The following is a 16,142-nucleotide window of genomic DNA, read 5'->3' on the forward strand; positions in this document are numbered from 1 at the left end:
AAGTTGGTGCTTCAAATGGTGCTTCTGGTAGGCTGATCAGGTGTCTGCAAAAGGAGGGAGTTGGTGTTTCCTGCTAGTGGGTGCTAAAACAATCAAAAGGAGTTGGTACTTCCCGTGAGAGGTGGCTCACAAACATATTGATGTTAAGAGTAGGTGTTCTTATTTTTACATCAATAACAACAACAAGATTTGGTGGTTTTCTCCTAGAAGGGTTCCCACGTTAAACCTCTATGTCTCATGTGTTTGTTGCTCATGATGCATATGCTTGTGTTGATTCATATGGTTGTTGTTATGGTTTGTTAATGGTTTCTCTCATTTAGTGGATGCCAAGTTTGAATGAGTAAAGGAAAATTTGCATAAAAGTTTAAATTAGCCTTAATATTGATTCACCCCCCTATCAGTGTTAACATTGTTTCCAACATGCTCTTCATTTTCTATTTCGCATGGTGTTGAATAAACCAATGGATTTATGCTAGCCTTACCCATTTGGTTCTTTGTCTAATGAATGTGTGTGTTAGGTAAGTAAAGTTGAGGCCTCCTTCTAACCTCATATTTGTTCACTTTTTCTAAGATATCGTCATGCAAAATCGTATCATAGTGCATATGGTTCAAAAGATCATTCCTACAGTTGGAACTCATTAAATCACCTTCTTGTGTCATTTCTTGGTCACCCCAAAATATAACTCAATTTCTTCTTATTTTGTTCAAAATAAATTGCAAAATTAACACCATACACCGTTGTACCCTTGTAATAAATCCAAACCAAGTTTCATAGACCAAGTTTTATTGATAGGCAAGAATAATTATTTTAGGATAAACTCAAGGCACCTACCCTCTAGCTTAAGGACTTGCTCGAAGGTCTAAAACGGCATAGGAAGGTGCCCAAGCATTGGGAACTTGAGACAAAAGGGAACAACCTAAGAGGCAACAAGTTGCTTTTTATCTCTAAGAAATGAAACTTCTTATGACATTTCATAGATAGAAATCTTGGGATTCTCTTACCTATAGATAGTGTTGAAGTTCTAGTATCACTTGAAAGTTGAGTAATGGATACAATTTGGAAGGAGTTATAACAAAAGATCATTTGGAGGGAGATATAACTAAAGATTTGGGACAACATATTAAACTTGTCTCGGTTGCTAACTTAGTTGTACAATCAAGCCACTTACTCATAATTAACTTTGGTCTTAAGTGCTTTTCTAGGTGAGGTCAAATCATGTTTTTTTTCACAAAGCAATATTATTCAACAAGCATTTTAGTTCTATTGTACAACAATGATTTGTCCTAGTCATACCATATTACTTCTTCCACAGTGTTTATTGCAATTTAAGTGAGCAAGAGTGGGTTGGAGAGCTCAAATTCCAAACCAAGGGGACACCACTCATTCACATTTATCTAATGTCAATTTCTTTGCAAAAAATTTGCACCATTTCTCTCATCAACAACCATGGAGTATCATTTTTGTGGCTTCTAGGCCCTTATGATGGATCATGACTTCCACGAGCATCACAGTCATTGGTCAATGGCCTTAATATTCTAATCAATGTCTAAAAGGATTTTTATCATATGGAGCTCTCTTCTTTTTTTCAATTAACATTTGTTATGTCTATTTGTATGCACACTTAATCATAGGAATGAAGAACATATTTGTTTTCTCTTACCAACAATCATGGAGCATCTTGTTTTTCGTTTTGGTTTATGGGGAGCCTATTGTGGATTTGTGACTTCCATGAGCATCATAATAGTCGTTGATCAAAAGCCTTAATATTCTAATCAATGTCCAAAATGATCTTTATCATATGGAGGTCTCTCCTTTTGTGTTTTAATTGACATTTGGCATGCCCATCTGTAGGCACCCTTAGTCACAAGTATGAAGCACATCAAATTAAATCTTAGCACATATTATCTTCTATGTTAAACTAGGTACATTTTATTCACCAAAAAACAAATTATTTAGTGGTTTTTAATAAATAAATGGTATATTATTACTTTAATCCTTGGTATGAAAAATCAATGAACAATCCTTTGGTGTTCTTTCTTTGGAAAATCAAATTCTATGCATCCACTCACTTTATTAGTAAATTTGCACATCAAACTCTATTAAGTATATCATACACATGTTACACGGGTGGGACTACTTGCAAACCTATTCCAAACACCAAAAGTCCACAGGCCGGAGTTAGCGATGGGACTTGCTTTCATATTGTTTGTATCCTCCTACACTACAGGCATATGGGTGACGCCTCTAGAGATTTGGACACGGGTGGGACTACTTGCAAATCAATTCCAAACACCAAAACTCCAAAGGTCAGAGTTGGTTATGGGACTTGCTTTCATATTGCTTGTGTCCTCTTACACTACGAGTGTATGGGTGACGCCTTCAGAGATTTGAACACAAGTGGGACTACTTGCAAATCAATTCCAAACACTAAAGCTCCAGAGGCCGGATTTGGTGATGGGCCTTGCTTTCCTATTACTTGTATCTTCCTACACTACGAGCGCATGGGTGATGCCTCTAGAGATTTGAACATGAGTGAGACTACTTGCAAATCGATTCCAAACATCAAAACTCCAGAAACCAGAGATGGTGATAGGACTTGCTTTCATATTGTTTGTATGCTCTAACTCTAGTAAACTCTTATCCTAAGTAACCAGATTCGTTATAAAGGGGCCACGTGTCCGAATCCTACGAATCGTACACGATTTGTTGGGGATTCGAATCCCAGAAGGGGACACGTCGTGTCCTAATGGGATTCATACGAATCCCATTAGGACACAACGTGTCCCGATTCTGGGATTCGAATCCCCTAAATTGATATCCATGCGCATAAAAAAGGCGTTGTTCCTTATGTTTTTTACCATATTTCTCTTTCACTTTTGCATACTTTGAGCTGTGGGCAAGGAGCTAAGGGTTTGGAGCAAGGAGCTAAGGGTGTGGAGCGTTCGGCAAGGAGATTCAAGCACCAAGTTGAGTTGGCATTGGCCAACATGGATCTCAATAATCCAGTGCTAGAGCCTGTTAGATTTGATGACAGTGATATTTTAGAGGGGTCATCCTCCACACCAGCAGATGCAAAGGCGACTATGGATACAAGGGAGGAGGAGGATGCAGAGGAGAGCAATGGTGACCATGATGATGAGGACATTGATGCTGATTCTGATGATGATTCTGAGGATTGATGACTCATGAGTGATGGGCTACCTATTGCCTTGAGGCTTGCATACCTGTAGTTGTTTTATATTTTCTATTTCTATTTGCCATTGGCATTGCACCAACACTACCTATGTGACACATTTTGATTTGATGACTTATGAGAAAACTACAGTTGTCAGTGTCTTTATCTTACTATCTTGTAGTTGTAAGTTGTCTTTCATTTATGAATCATGAATTATGTGACCACTGACATGTATTTGAATTTTGTATGTACTATGCATGCTATAGATGAAAATCTCTGTTTGAAATCAATAAATTTGTATCATTAATTAGAATTTGTGTAAGAAATATCTAATTTTTAATATATATATATATATATATATATAAAAAACAAATCCTATGTGTCCTGTTCCGGGGGGTCAACGTGTCCGAATCCGACACTCAAATCCCCATATCTTACAAATCTTGAATCCCCATGTCAAGTGACTTACGTCCTATCTTATAATAAATTATCTTCTTTTAAACCTAAATTAAACCTACCCATTAAAAAAAAAAAAAACAAAAAACAAAAACAAAATAAATAAACATCTATATCTGGTTATACTCATCTATTTTAATATTTCACCCGTGCTTTACCACATATGCTACCATATATTCGGCATAGACTTTAAAATGACCTGTTATTATTTCTTTACAAAATAAATAGAAAATTAATAACAGCAAAAGTCTACAGTGAGCTACTTAACCTACAATCTAATAATAACAACAAAAGTGTACAGTAAAGTATACTTACCGTCTAATAAAACTGATTCAGTAATTTAAATTTAAATATCCAAAACAGTACTGAAAGGTGTATGGAAATTTATATGACACTGTCACACGTATTTGTTCAACGTTCAATGATTTTTAAAGCGATTTACGCATGAGGAGCAATCTCACAGTCAAATTCAAATACAGGTTTAACCTGTTCACATCCTTCCAGCTTATATCAAATAAACGGAAGTGAAAAGAATACAAGCTACTCCCATCACTGTATACAAAGAATTTCATGACAAAGGGTGTAATTTTGCACATCAGGTATGATTGTCCAATTACAACCTCTGTCAAATTTGTATGAATACATTTATTCCAATTTGCTTCACTATATGCTTATGAGAACGTTCACTTTCAGTGTCCGCTTAACCAGAGAAGACAATTTAAAGAACAGCATCTTCACCGGAAGAACATTTCGTCTTTAAATTGGCAATTTTGGCCTGGTTAAACTGAGGAATTCAAGATTATTATTTATATCAATACGATATTTTGGAATAGAATTGGTGACCGAAAAATTTATACTTGATTCTGAACTAATATTTTTATTGTAAAGGACTATACATGAGGGGCATAAATTATGGCTCCTGAGAAGCCTGCTTCTAGAAAAAAGAGATTATCTCCGAGTGAGATTTAGTATTACAACCAGATGTGTGATTTAGTAACACTAGAACGTGCGTTTTAAAAAGACGAGTGACTATCCCAGTCACTGCTCCTCCAAGTATATCGAGTGAGATGCAGCAAGGAGAGCAGCTCCAATACCCGAGCCATCCTTTGAATGATCTATAACCACACTTTCTGAGATCTTGGTTCCAAGCAATTCTAAAACTGCATTTTGCAGATATTCTCGGAAGAGGGGGTAGTGTTCATAAAGCCCCCCATCCATTGCAACAACGGTCCTCCTTTTTCCTGCAGCTTCATTTACATTATCTCTTCCAATCTTTTTCAATATTCCAACCACCCCAGCTCCCGCCAAACGGGCACCGCGTTCTGCTACAATGCGGCAAAGTTCAACAACAATTTTTCGAGTACTCATTGAAGAGTATGGAATCTGAATGGCATGCAGAAAGGATACAAATCAATACATTTTACATCAAGACTATGAATCATATATGTTACCAATTTTAATTGCTGTAAGAGAAGGAGGTGTTGTTTGTATGTACTAAGGTGAGTAAGAGTAACAGTGCATCAAATCTAGATGATGCTTTTGGGTGTGTTAAATAAGGACATTAGAGGAGAACCATCTCTACCCCGATATGATATGCTGCATGAGGGTGTGAAGCTTAAGGGTGCATGTGTTGAACTCCCACAATTGTTCAATATACTAAATATTGAAAATCAACATATGCAACCTCAAATTGCATATCAGACCTAGTTTTAGATGGGTTTCTGCAAGATTTTTAAGTATCGACAAGGAAAATATAGCGAGTCTGAGTTCAACATGAAATGCAGAAAAACATACCCCCAAGACATCCTTTAATATTCTTCCGGCGACTTTGAAATCAGAAGAGGTGTCACTATGCATAGCAGATATATCTGGAGTCCTATACATTCCAGAAATGAGGTCAATGCAAAAATTAAAGTCAGTTAAAATTAAAAAATCAGTTGTTAATAACCAAAAGTGTTCTCCAATTGATATCCAACCATGTTGCTAATACTGAACATGATAAATTTGAAAATACATACTAGATTACAAACATAAAGATATAAATATGGACTTTGCAATAAAACAAAATGTTCTTTACTAAAGAAAACAAAACTCAAATTCAATCACAAGGCAGGGGAATTACTGTCCAGATTAGGTAATAGTATACCATAGCCTATTCGACGAAGTTGGTTATTCTCTTTCAAGAAGATGAAAAACTAAAATGGCCAAAAAGCAAGGCAGATGAACTATCCAGTGTGAGTGCAGGGGTTGCATTTCAAAAAATGAAATCGATGCCCATATAAGTAGGGTTTTTCTTTTTATCAAGGTTGACAAAGGGGAATAATGAGATTTTACCATCCATCCCCTTGTTATCATCCCTGGCAAATGCATGGTTCATTTCACAATTTTATGGGCCTTTCTTCTCTGATCAGACATAACAAAAAAGGAATTCCCTACATTACAGGAGGTTCAAAACATGGCATGTGGTAGGAAAATTCCCGAGGGAGCAGAAACCCCTATCATGGAGGAAGTATGAGGTGGTGAAGAAAGAAGTTAAAGAAGAAACATCATATTGCTAATATTAAAAATAACAAATTTGAAATTATATATTAGATTACAAGCATATAGATATAAATATGGACTTCGCAGAAACACAACATTTTCTCTTATTAAAGAAAATAAAATTCAAATTCAATCACAAGGCAAGGGAATTACATTCCAGTTTAGGTAGTAGTATATAATAGCCTATTCAACCAAATTGGATTTCTCTTTCATGAAGATTAATAACCAAAATGACCAAAAAGGAAGGTTTCATATGAACTATAAAGTTTGAGTACAAGGGTGACATTTCAAAAAAATGATATCGATGCCCATACAAGTAGGGTCTTCCTTTTTATCACGGTCAGCAAACGGGAATAATGGGCTTTCACAATTCATCCCATTGTTACCTCTTTAAAATACGTGGTTCGTTTCACAATTTCATAGGCCTTTCTCTTCTTTGACCAGACAACAAAAAAAGGAATGCCCAACGTTACAGGAGGTTCAAAGCATGGCATGCAGAAGGAAAATACCCAGAGGAACAGAAACCCCTACCATGGAGGAAGTGCAGGGTATGACGGTGAAGAAAGAAGCTAAAGAAGGAACACTTGGCTTAGAATGATGACATATCACTGAATGCATTTGGATGGTCAGATAAGGGTCATTTAATGAGTACTCCACTCCATGGGTAAAGGAAAAACATCTGGTCGCTTGATCCTGAATATACCCACTTTTAAGAGGGATGTTTTGTACAGTAAAGCATTTAAAGCATGTTAAATTCATTTTAGGGAGCATTACACATTATTCAATGCATATGAGGCATGTTTCCTCTTTGAAGAGAACTTTTGCAGGTAAGGACATAATTTTTAATCCATTTTCATATATTTGGAGGCATATTTCATTTTTTGAGGTTTTGCAGGTAATTGAAGGCCTTTTCTACATATTTGGAGATGTATTTTGCCTTCGAGGGATTTGAAGTGAGAACAATTTGTTTGAGGCATTTTCCACATATTTGGAGGAGAGATCTTTTCATGAGGAAATGCCATGTGGCAATGTGGCATTGTTGACATGGTTAAACCTTCAAATGAATAATAAATGCATGTTTTAAAAGGATCTTATGAAAGAAAATTCAAAACGAAAACTCAAAGAGAATTTTGGGGCCTTCTAAAAAGAAATATTATTTTATGAAATATAGTTTGATTGGAAGGATATAAATAAAGGAGAGATTCATTTGCTAAAGGTATGGATGGAAGCATAGGAGATCCCCTCCAAGCTTAGTTCAAGATGTTTTGGGAAAAGGAAGTTAAGGAGCATTCCAACATGATGCTCTTCATCTTTCTTAAACTCTTATTGGGTTGATTTGATGGCTGAAAATCACTTGCACAAATATGTTAATATAAATTTTGAAAAATGACCGTGTGCTCCAATCACAAGACATTAAGGTTGATGTGAAACGCTCTCTTTTTCTTGTTGTAATGATTGTGCTTATTGAAGGATATTTGCTTGTAATTTCTTAAGTAGGGCTGTCCACTCTATTCTTTGAGGGTTGCCCTATAGCTAGAGTTGAAAGTAAAGTGTGGCACATTCAGGCCCTCTTGATCTTTGGTCAAATCACACTTGAAGAATGACTTATTATTGGTTGTTCATTAAATAAGAAGAGTTCCTTATTTTGTCTACTTCATTTATCGTTCCATATGTGGCTGTCCTTTGATTATCCATGTTTGCATGTTATTGCTTGACTAATTTTGTACTTGTTGTGAGAAGAATCTTCGGAAGGGTCTTATTTTAATTTTTTGCATATTGACGTAGATCCATGTGGTTGATTAAAGCATGTTTGTAATAGCCTAACCATACCTCCTACCATATTATTCTAATTGTCATGACTGTTGATCCTGACTCCACCATTCAATTGAATAGGCATCGGTCTTAACAATCCACCCTCCTTAAATTCTAAAGGGTTTTTCACCCTTGTGCCAGAAAAGAACTAGCTTAAGTGAAAGGGAGAGTTCGTGTAGTGATAATGAGCAACCTTTTTAAGTGCCTCCAGGGTTGCACTTCATTCAAGGACATGAATATCTTTGAGTGCAGGTTTGAGAGGTAATAAATTGCCACTATTTCCAAGGACAAAGTCTAGTTCCTGATATTGAATACACTGGCAGCTGGCTAAGGTGATTTAATGAAAGCATTTCCATGAAGATTTCTTTCTCAAATGGCAACCCCACATAGGAACAAAGCTCTGTTCTAGAAGATTTTGAAGTGACTTGTTATTTGTAGAGGTGAAGACATCCAACAAATTTGAATACTCGCCTAGGTACTCCATTGATATCGAAATAAGGTATGCTTCTATTATGTCTTTGAAATTTTCATATTACTTATTCATATTGAAGACTTGGAAGTGAACAGAAATGGAATTGCCTCCCTGGGAGGCCGAGTGGTATGCTCCATTTGATTTCTCAAGTATGTTGTCCATGAGGATGCCACGATGAAAAATTTCATATGTACTTTGGAATATTTTGCAAAAGCATGGTTTGAAAGGCTTGGTATGTTAGATAAACTTGACCCAGTGGTGGAGTTAAGGTTGTGTCAATTGTGGTTTTGGGCACCTAGTATTGGTGACTCATGGTATTGAGTTGATGGTATTACATGTAGTTGAAGTTGTTAAAAAGCTTGGGTATTCTCCATTGTGTTGAGACAAAGTTGAGCAGTGAAAGCTCAGGTTGTTGGCCGGCTTGGCTATGTTTTAGCCAAGGAAAATAATAGATCTATTGATGGTTGGTTTTTCCCTAGTTGGCATTTTCCAAGATAAATCATGGTGTATATGGTTTGTATATTGTTGCTTGATTATTATATTTATTTCTCTCATAATGTTTTGAAAGAATAAAAAGATTGTTAGATAAAAATGCCCTAGTGGTGGAGTTGAGGTTGTGTCAACAGTTGTGGTTTTGGGCACCGGGTATTGGTGACTCATGGTATTAAGCTCACGGTATTACATGTAGTTGAAGCCATTAAAAGGCTTGAGGATTCTCCAATGTATTGAGCCAAAGTTGAACAGTGAAAGCTCAAGTTGTTGGCCGACTTGGCTATGTTTTAGCCAAAGACAATAATAGATCTATTATTGGTTAGTTTTTCCCTAGTTGAGTTTTTTGAGATAAATCATGGTGTACATGGTTTGAATATTTATTGCTTGATTATTATATTTATTTCTCTCGTAATGTTTTGAATCATAACAAACGGTATGAGAGCCACGGGGACTTGTAGTCACGACGGTTTGCTAAGCCAGATTAAAAGATAAATTCAACAAAGCATCATGCAAGGTTCAAGGCTACCAATCTATTTTATCAGGATGAGAAGAAAGAATGGCAGTTGCATCACAAGAAGAAGTCCAAGAACTTGACTTGTCAGTTAATGTCGAGCGCTGAATAACAAGCAGATAATATCGAGATACTTCTCCTAGGCCTGGTATTCAAACTGACGGGAGATGATACGATATTATACCGCCTACGTGTGCATGTAAAAAACTGGGTTATGTCTGGCGGTCCTCGCGATGGAAAAGTAATTCCATGTGCGTTGGGCGGGACCCATGAATTTTGAACATGCGACGTGTGCTTCAAAGGGGCCGAGGATATTCCTAGAGGCGGCGGTTGCTATTTACAAGGTAGCAGAGTAGTATGAGGACCTCTTGAACATGGTGGTGTTTTGTTATCATTTAAAAAAGGTTGCGTTCAAGAAAATCCAGGGTGTGTTTGCCAGAAAGAGAGCTGCAGAAACTGGTAAACTGAGTTGTAATTAGGGGAAGGAGGTGCCTTCCCAGGATGTTGTTGTGATGATTTAGACATGTGATGGAAGCAGCAGCAGCTACACAGATATTGACCCAGAACCATTGCTCTCTCTTTTCTTTTCTTTTTTTAAACTCGAAAGTTGTGTTTTTTTTTCAGACTAGTTAGAGAAATTGTGCTAGATTTTAAGAGGGGTCTGTGTTTGCTCCAGATGAATTCCCACAAACATGGATTGTGACAAGTTACATTTGGTGCACTAACACTCAAAGGGATTGAGCCGTGGAGGAACTGAGGAGCGAAGCTGGGAACTAGAATGAAAGTTGGTTGTGATTCAGGCCACCAATAAGCTGTCGAGGCACCGGAAACTTATCTAAACATTAAACTGGATGCATGGGATTTGTTTTAGGACGACAATGAAGAGATCAAGGCGAATGTCGAAGAGGATAATGGATCCCATTGCTACAACCATTGAGGAATTGGTCGATGAGGATAATGGATCAAAGAATCCATGAAATTGAGGACAATAATGTGGGGTTTGTCATTCATTGTTAAATAATTTGATTGGCTATGCTTTATTTGTTGAGGGTCGAATGGCATAACACGGTCGCGTGATTGCTAGGCTTAGCTTGTGATGAGAGTTGGAGCAAGAAGATAAAAAGTGGTTGGAGTTTTAATCCTAGGGTTGGCTGATGCAATAAGGACCTTCATATATACTTAATTATGTGTAAGGAAAAAAAGGAAATTTTTTGTTGAATTGGTGTGTTAGGATATTCCGACACATAGGAAATAGTTAAGTATAACTTGGTCTAGTGTAGAGTTACGTAAAGTGTGTTTCTTTACTATGTACTTTTGTAACTTACAATCCGACGGTCACGATATGTAGTGATCTGACGGTTCATTCTCTCCTCAGTATTACCGACACTTGATCCGTGGCTTAACACCCGATTGGTCCATGATCTCTATTTAAAGAACATGAAGAGTCATTTGTAGGGTAACCATTCATGAGAGAAGCTTATGTAAATTTTCATTCTTTTATTAATAAATTGCCTGAAGTGGCCGCATTGGCTCAGGTCGTGGACTATTTCCCTCTTTGAGGGTTTTAAACACATAAAAAACACTGGTGTATTGATCTGTGATTTGTTTGTGAGTGGTGTCCTTTGGTGTTCTATCTGAGGAACTTACCCTGTAAATTCCTACATGGTATCAAATCCAAGTTGAGGGCTGCATTCGTTGGTGATTGAAATCTGAAGCCAGTAGAACTGCATCTGACTGCCATTTCCTAGATCTACTATTTCTGACTGCTTTCGGGCCGAGAGCACTGCTCTATTGTGTTAGAAGCATCTGTTCCAGTGAGGAACCCTTTTCATTTCACGCGAAAAGGTTTCCGGTAGCCCTAGCTACGTCATTTTTAAGATCTGGAGATATATAATGTTTATTTGCAGTTTTTAGTTATTTTCTCTCTGTTTATTTCGGTTTATTTAGCTCTTTGTTTTTTTTACTACTGGACCTATACCTTTCATTTCTACGTATTCTCTTTGCCCCGCAACTCTGTGCAATCTAGGCAAATCAGAAACAGAAAGGAAATATTTTTCTCATGCGTATGCTCTTTTCCGCCGCGCCTTAGTGTGATCTTGGAAAATCAGAAACATTGAGGAAAATATTTAATTTCCGGCTAAAGGTAACTTCAAGCCGCAAGGTTTTTTTTTTTGTATGTCCGTGTTGGATTTTGTGTTTTTTGTTTTGTAGGGAAAAAAGAGCTTTCTCAAGTAAGCACGCACCCCAAAGCTTCAGTGACTAAAAGAAAAAGAAAAAAAACCCCTTCCTCTTTTCCAAAAATTACTAACCTTTTAATCTAGCTCACTTGGTCCAAACCTACTTTATGAGAATAGAGGTCTTGAGTTCAAGTCTTTTTTTGTGTTGAGCTAATTCGATTAAGTATGGAAAGGGGGCGGATCTTTTTTAAATATAACATTATCATTCATTTCCGCACATTCCCGCACTTTGTCAACATTCAACAACTTTTCTTCAAAAAGCCATAACTTCTTCATCCGAAAGCCGTTTTTTTTAATCAGCTTATTTTTTCGAAATCTTTCCATTGGAACACTTATTTTCAACATCTACAACTTCAATTTCTGTTAAAATGGAAAGTCCATGCCAAGTTATTCTTGACAGCACCAACTACTTCCAATGGTGGTCCTACATTGTGGATTTACTTAGAAGTAAATGTCTTTACAGAATAGTCTCAGGCCATAAAACCAAACCGAAAGATGAAGATAAGGCAGCCAAATGGGAAAATAAGCAAGATCAAGCACGTGGGTTGATAGGGATGTCTATTTCTCCAGACCTTAGATTCCATATCGAAGAACTTGATACTCCTAATGAAGCAATGAAACAGATCACTAAAGTTTTTGGAATTAAAAATGAACTTAGAGCCCATCAACTCGAAAATGAGTTGCTTACATGGAACCCCAATAATTTTTCTTCCATTGAAGATTCTCTGTCCAAGTTCAAGGCCCTTAGACTTCTCTTGGAAGATGTTAAGGTTAAGAAAGAAGATGGTAACCTTATCTATTCCATTCTTACTAAGTTGGGACCAGTATACACTGTGTTTGTTTCCACCTTCCATTCTACAAGAGAAGCCTTCATTTCTCAAGAAAAAGACTACAAGTCCCCTTCCTTTGATGCCTTTTGTGATTCTTTAATAAGAGAACAAGAAAAACTCTAACACCTTGGTCTTCTTAATCTTGGAAACTCTTCTAAGAAAGCCTTAGCCTCCCAACAGCAACCAAATTCAAAGAATCCTAAGAAGCCGTATCCTAAAAAGAATGGTCCTAAACCAAACAAGGGTCCTAAGCAATTTCAGCCTCAAAATGAAAAATCATTTCAACAAAATGATAAGGCAAATAAAAACGAAGGGAAGAAGACTGATAGACATTGCCACTTTTGTAATCGAGATGGCCACTTAGAATCCAAATGCTTTAAGAAGAAGGAAGCCTTGGAAGCAGCAATGAAGAAGCATAACATCCATTTGGAGCACTCTTCAACTTCAACTTCATTTTCAGGAATAGCAATTTCTGCATGTGGTTGTCAAACATCTCAGTCTGGATATGCACTAAATGTATCTTCTTCTTCTAATTCTCATGAGTGGCTCATTGATTCTGGAGCTTCTTATCACATGGCCAAAAACAAAGCCATGTTTTCTTATTTAAATGATTGTAACACCAAAAATATGTATGTTGGTGATGATAGATCTCTTAGTGTTGTAGGGACTGGAACTGTCCATATAGACAATGGTCAATTTAATGATGTATTATGTGTTCCAACCTTATCCTGCAACCTTCTATCTGTATATCAGATAACTCATTTAGGTGAAAGTAAAATCGTTGAATTTTCACCTCACGATGTTGTAATTAAAGACCTAAGAGATCCTAGACAGATTTTAGCTACTGGCATTGTTGATGATTCTACAAGGTTGTATAAGTTTAACAACTTTGGGTCATCAAATCTTCACTCAGTGTTTGTTGCTCATAATGATGAAGTGAACAAACTTTGGCATGAGCGATTTGGTCACTTAAACTATCGCTCCCTTCAGAATCTATGTAAAGAAAATATGGTGACAGGTCTTCCAATGGTATCTTGTAGAGATGGTGTTTGTTCTAGATGTGTACTCGGAAAACATCATCGGGATAGTTTTCAAAAACGTGCCTCTTGGCACGCCTTAGCCCCTTTACAGCTTGTGCATAGTGATTTATGTGGTCCACTTCCAGTTGTTTCATTCTCTGGCTACAAGTATTTCTTAACTTTCATTGATGATTTCTCCAGAGGCACTTGGGTATACTTTTTAAAACTCAAGAGTGAAGTATTTAACATGTTCTTGGCCTTTAAGGCCTTTGTTGAAAAAAAATCTGGACATCAAATTCTTAAGCTAAGCTCTGATAATGGCGGAGAATATGTTAACAACAAATTCATCAACTTTTGCACTGAGAATGGAATTCAAATGCAACATACTATTCCATATACTCCACAACGAAATGGTGTAGCTGAAAGGAAGAATTGCACCTTAAAGGAAATGGCTAATTGTATGCTTCAATCTAAAGGACTTAGTCTTAATTTTTTGGTAGAAGCAATTAATTGTGCAAATTACATAATAAATCGCACTCCTACTAAAGTTTTAAAGAATATCTCTCCAGAAGAAGCATGGAACTCAATTAAACCAAATGTAAGTCACTTTCGTGTTTTTGGAAGTGAAGCATGGGCCCATTTTCCAGATGAGAAACATAAAGCTTTATAACCTAAGAGTGAAAAATGTATTTTTGTTGGATATTCTGAAGATGTCAAAGGATATAGACTTATTCCACTTAAGTCCAAAAATGTTATCATTAGAAGAGATGTAAAGTTTGCTGAAAATATATCGGCCTACGAGCCTAGTTCGGCAAATGTGCCACCTCTCTCTATCTCTTCTACTTTTGAAAATATTTATTCTTCAGATGATGAAAGCAAGGATGACAATCCTCCCCCACCTTCTCAGGATCCTCCTTCAACTCCTCAACTTCCAAAATGGGTCTGTGCTACTCGGAATGCAGCAGGTGCTCTTGCCGGTGATCCTACAGATCAGCGACGTACATGTTCTCAGTTCGATAGAGCCTCTTCTTTACTGGCTTAAGCTTCAGTGAATTATGATCCTGACACCTTTGCAGAAGCTTCAGGCCATCCAGATTGGGACGCAGCTATGAATGAAGAATATCGTTTATTATTGGCAAATGATACATGGGATCTTGTTCCTCTACCAAAGGGACGAAAACTTGTTAGATGCAAATGGGTTTACAGAACCAAGTATGGACTAGATGGAAAAGTTGATAAACATAAAGCTCGTCTTGTTGCTAAGGGCTTTTCACAAGTTGAAGGCATTGACTATACTGGAACCTTCTCCCCTGTTGCCAAAATGAACTCTATCCGCCTTGTTCTTTCCCTTGCTGCCTCTTTCAAATGGGAAGTCCATCAGATGGATGTTAAATCTACCTTCTTGCATGGGGACTTGCATGAAGAACTCTATATGGAACAACCTCTTGGCTTTATACAAACAAACTTCAGCCTTGTATGTTGGCTTAAGAAATCCATTTATGGTCTCAAGCAAGTTCATCGAGCTTGGTATGCCAAAATGGATAACCGGCTTTTCTAGGTGTCATTCTGACAATACTGTCTACACCAAGAAAGTGGGCAAATCTCTTATCATTCTTGTTCTTTATGTTGATGATCTTATCCTTACTGGTAGTGATCCCAACCTTATAAACAATGTGAAGTCCAACCTTAAAAAGAAGTTTGAAATGATAGACTTAGGACATTTGCATTATTTTCTTGGTCTTCAAGTCTTGCAATCCAAGGAAGGTATTTCCCTTTCCAAGTCCAAGTATGCCTGTGATCTTCTATGCCATTTTCACATGGAAGACTGTAAGACAGCCCCTTCTCCCTTTCAGTCTGGAGCCAAACTTTCAGTCACTTGTGCTTCCCCTGAATTTGATGCTACCTTATACCGTCAACTTGTAGGAAAGCTTTTGTATCTGACCCATACTCGTCATGACCTTTCCTTTGTTGTTGGCCTTATTGCTCGGTTTATGCAAAACCCACATGAAAGTCATTGGAAAGCAGCTAAAAGAATACTTTGTTATGTTCAAGGTACAGTTCCGTTTGGGATTCATTACAGTGCAGAAGCATCTCCTCTATTGGTTGGTTTCACTGATTCTGATTGGGCTGGTGACCTTGATGATCGAAAGTCTACTGCAGGTTATGTGTTCACTCTTGGTTCAGGACCTATTACATGGGCTTGCAAGAAACAAAGTGCCATTTCTCTTTCTTCAGCAGAAGCAGAGTATCATGGTGTTGTAGAAGTTAGTAAGGAATCCCTATGGCTTCGTCAGATCCTGTCAGAGTTTGACTTTCAGCAGCAGCATCTGACTACACTTTGGTGTGATAATCAAAGTGCCATTCAACTATGCAAAGATCCAGTCCAACATCAGCACAGTAAACACATTGAACTGCACATGCACTTCATCGAAAAGCTCATTCACGACCATGTTCTTGAAGTGCAATATTGTTCAACAGATGATCAAGTTGCAGACATCTTTACAAAGGCTCTCACAGAGGCAAAGTTTACTAAACTTCGATTTATGGTTGGAGTTCAGAAAGTTATCACTAAGGGGGGATAGGTTCTAATGCCTCC

At 37.3% G+C, this 16,142-nt stretch overlaps 1 protein-coding gene across 1 annotated transcript in view; it reads right to left on the reverse strand.

The window, feature by feature from the left end:
* Nucleotides 1-4,215: 4,215 nt before the first annotated feature.
* LOC149259195 (hexokinase-1-like) overlaps nt 4,216-16,142 on the reverse strand; it is a 44,692-nt gene continuing 32,765 nt past the window's right edge. The window contains exons 7-8 of the mRNA XM_089417663.1: nt 5,427-5,508; nt 4,216-5,015 (exon numbers count right to left, since the gene is read on the reverse strand). Coding sequence (XP_089273789.1) covers nt 4,671-5,015; nt 5,427-5,508 — 427 coding nt within the window. The 3' untranslated portion in view covers nt 4,216-4,670. The remainder of the gene's footprint in view (nt 5,016-5,426; nt 5,509-16,142) is intronic.

Source organism: Pinus tabuliformis, chromosome 6 (assembly GCF_031772625.1).
Source record: "Pinus tabuliformis cultivar Carrire ecotype Pingquan chromosome 6, CPIR1, whole genome shotgun sequence".
Taxonomy (NCBI): domain Eukaryota; kingdom Viridiplantae; phylum Streptophyta; class Pinopsida; order Pinales; family Pinaceae; genus Pinus; species Pinus tabuliformis.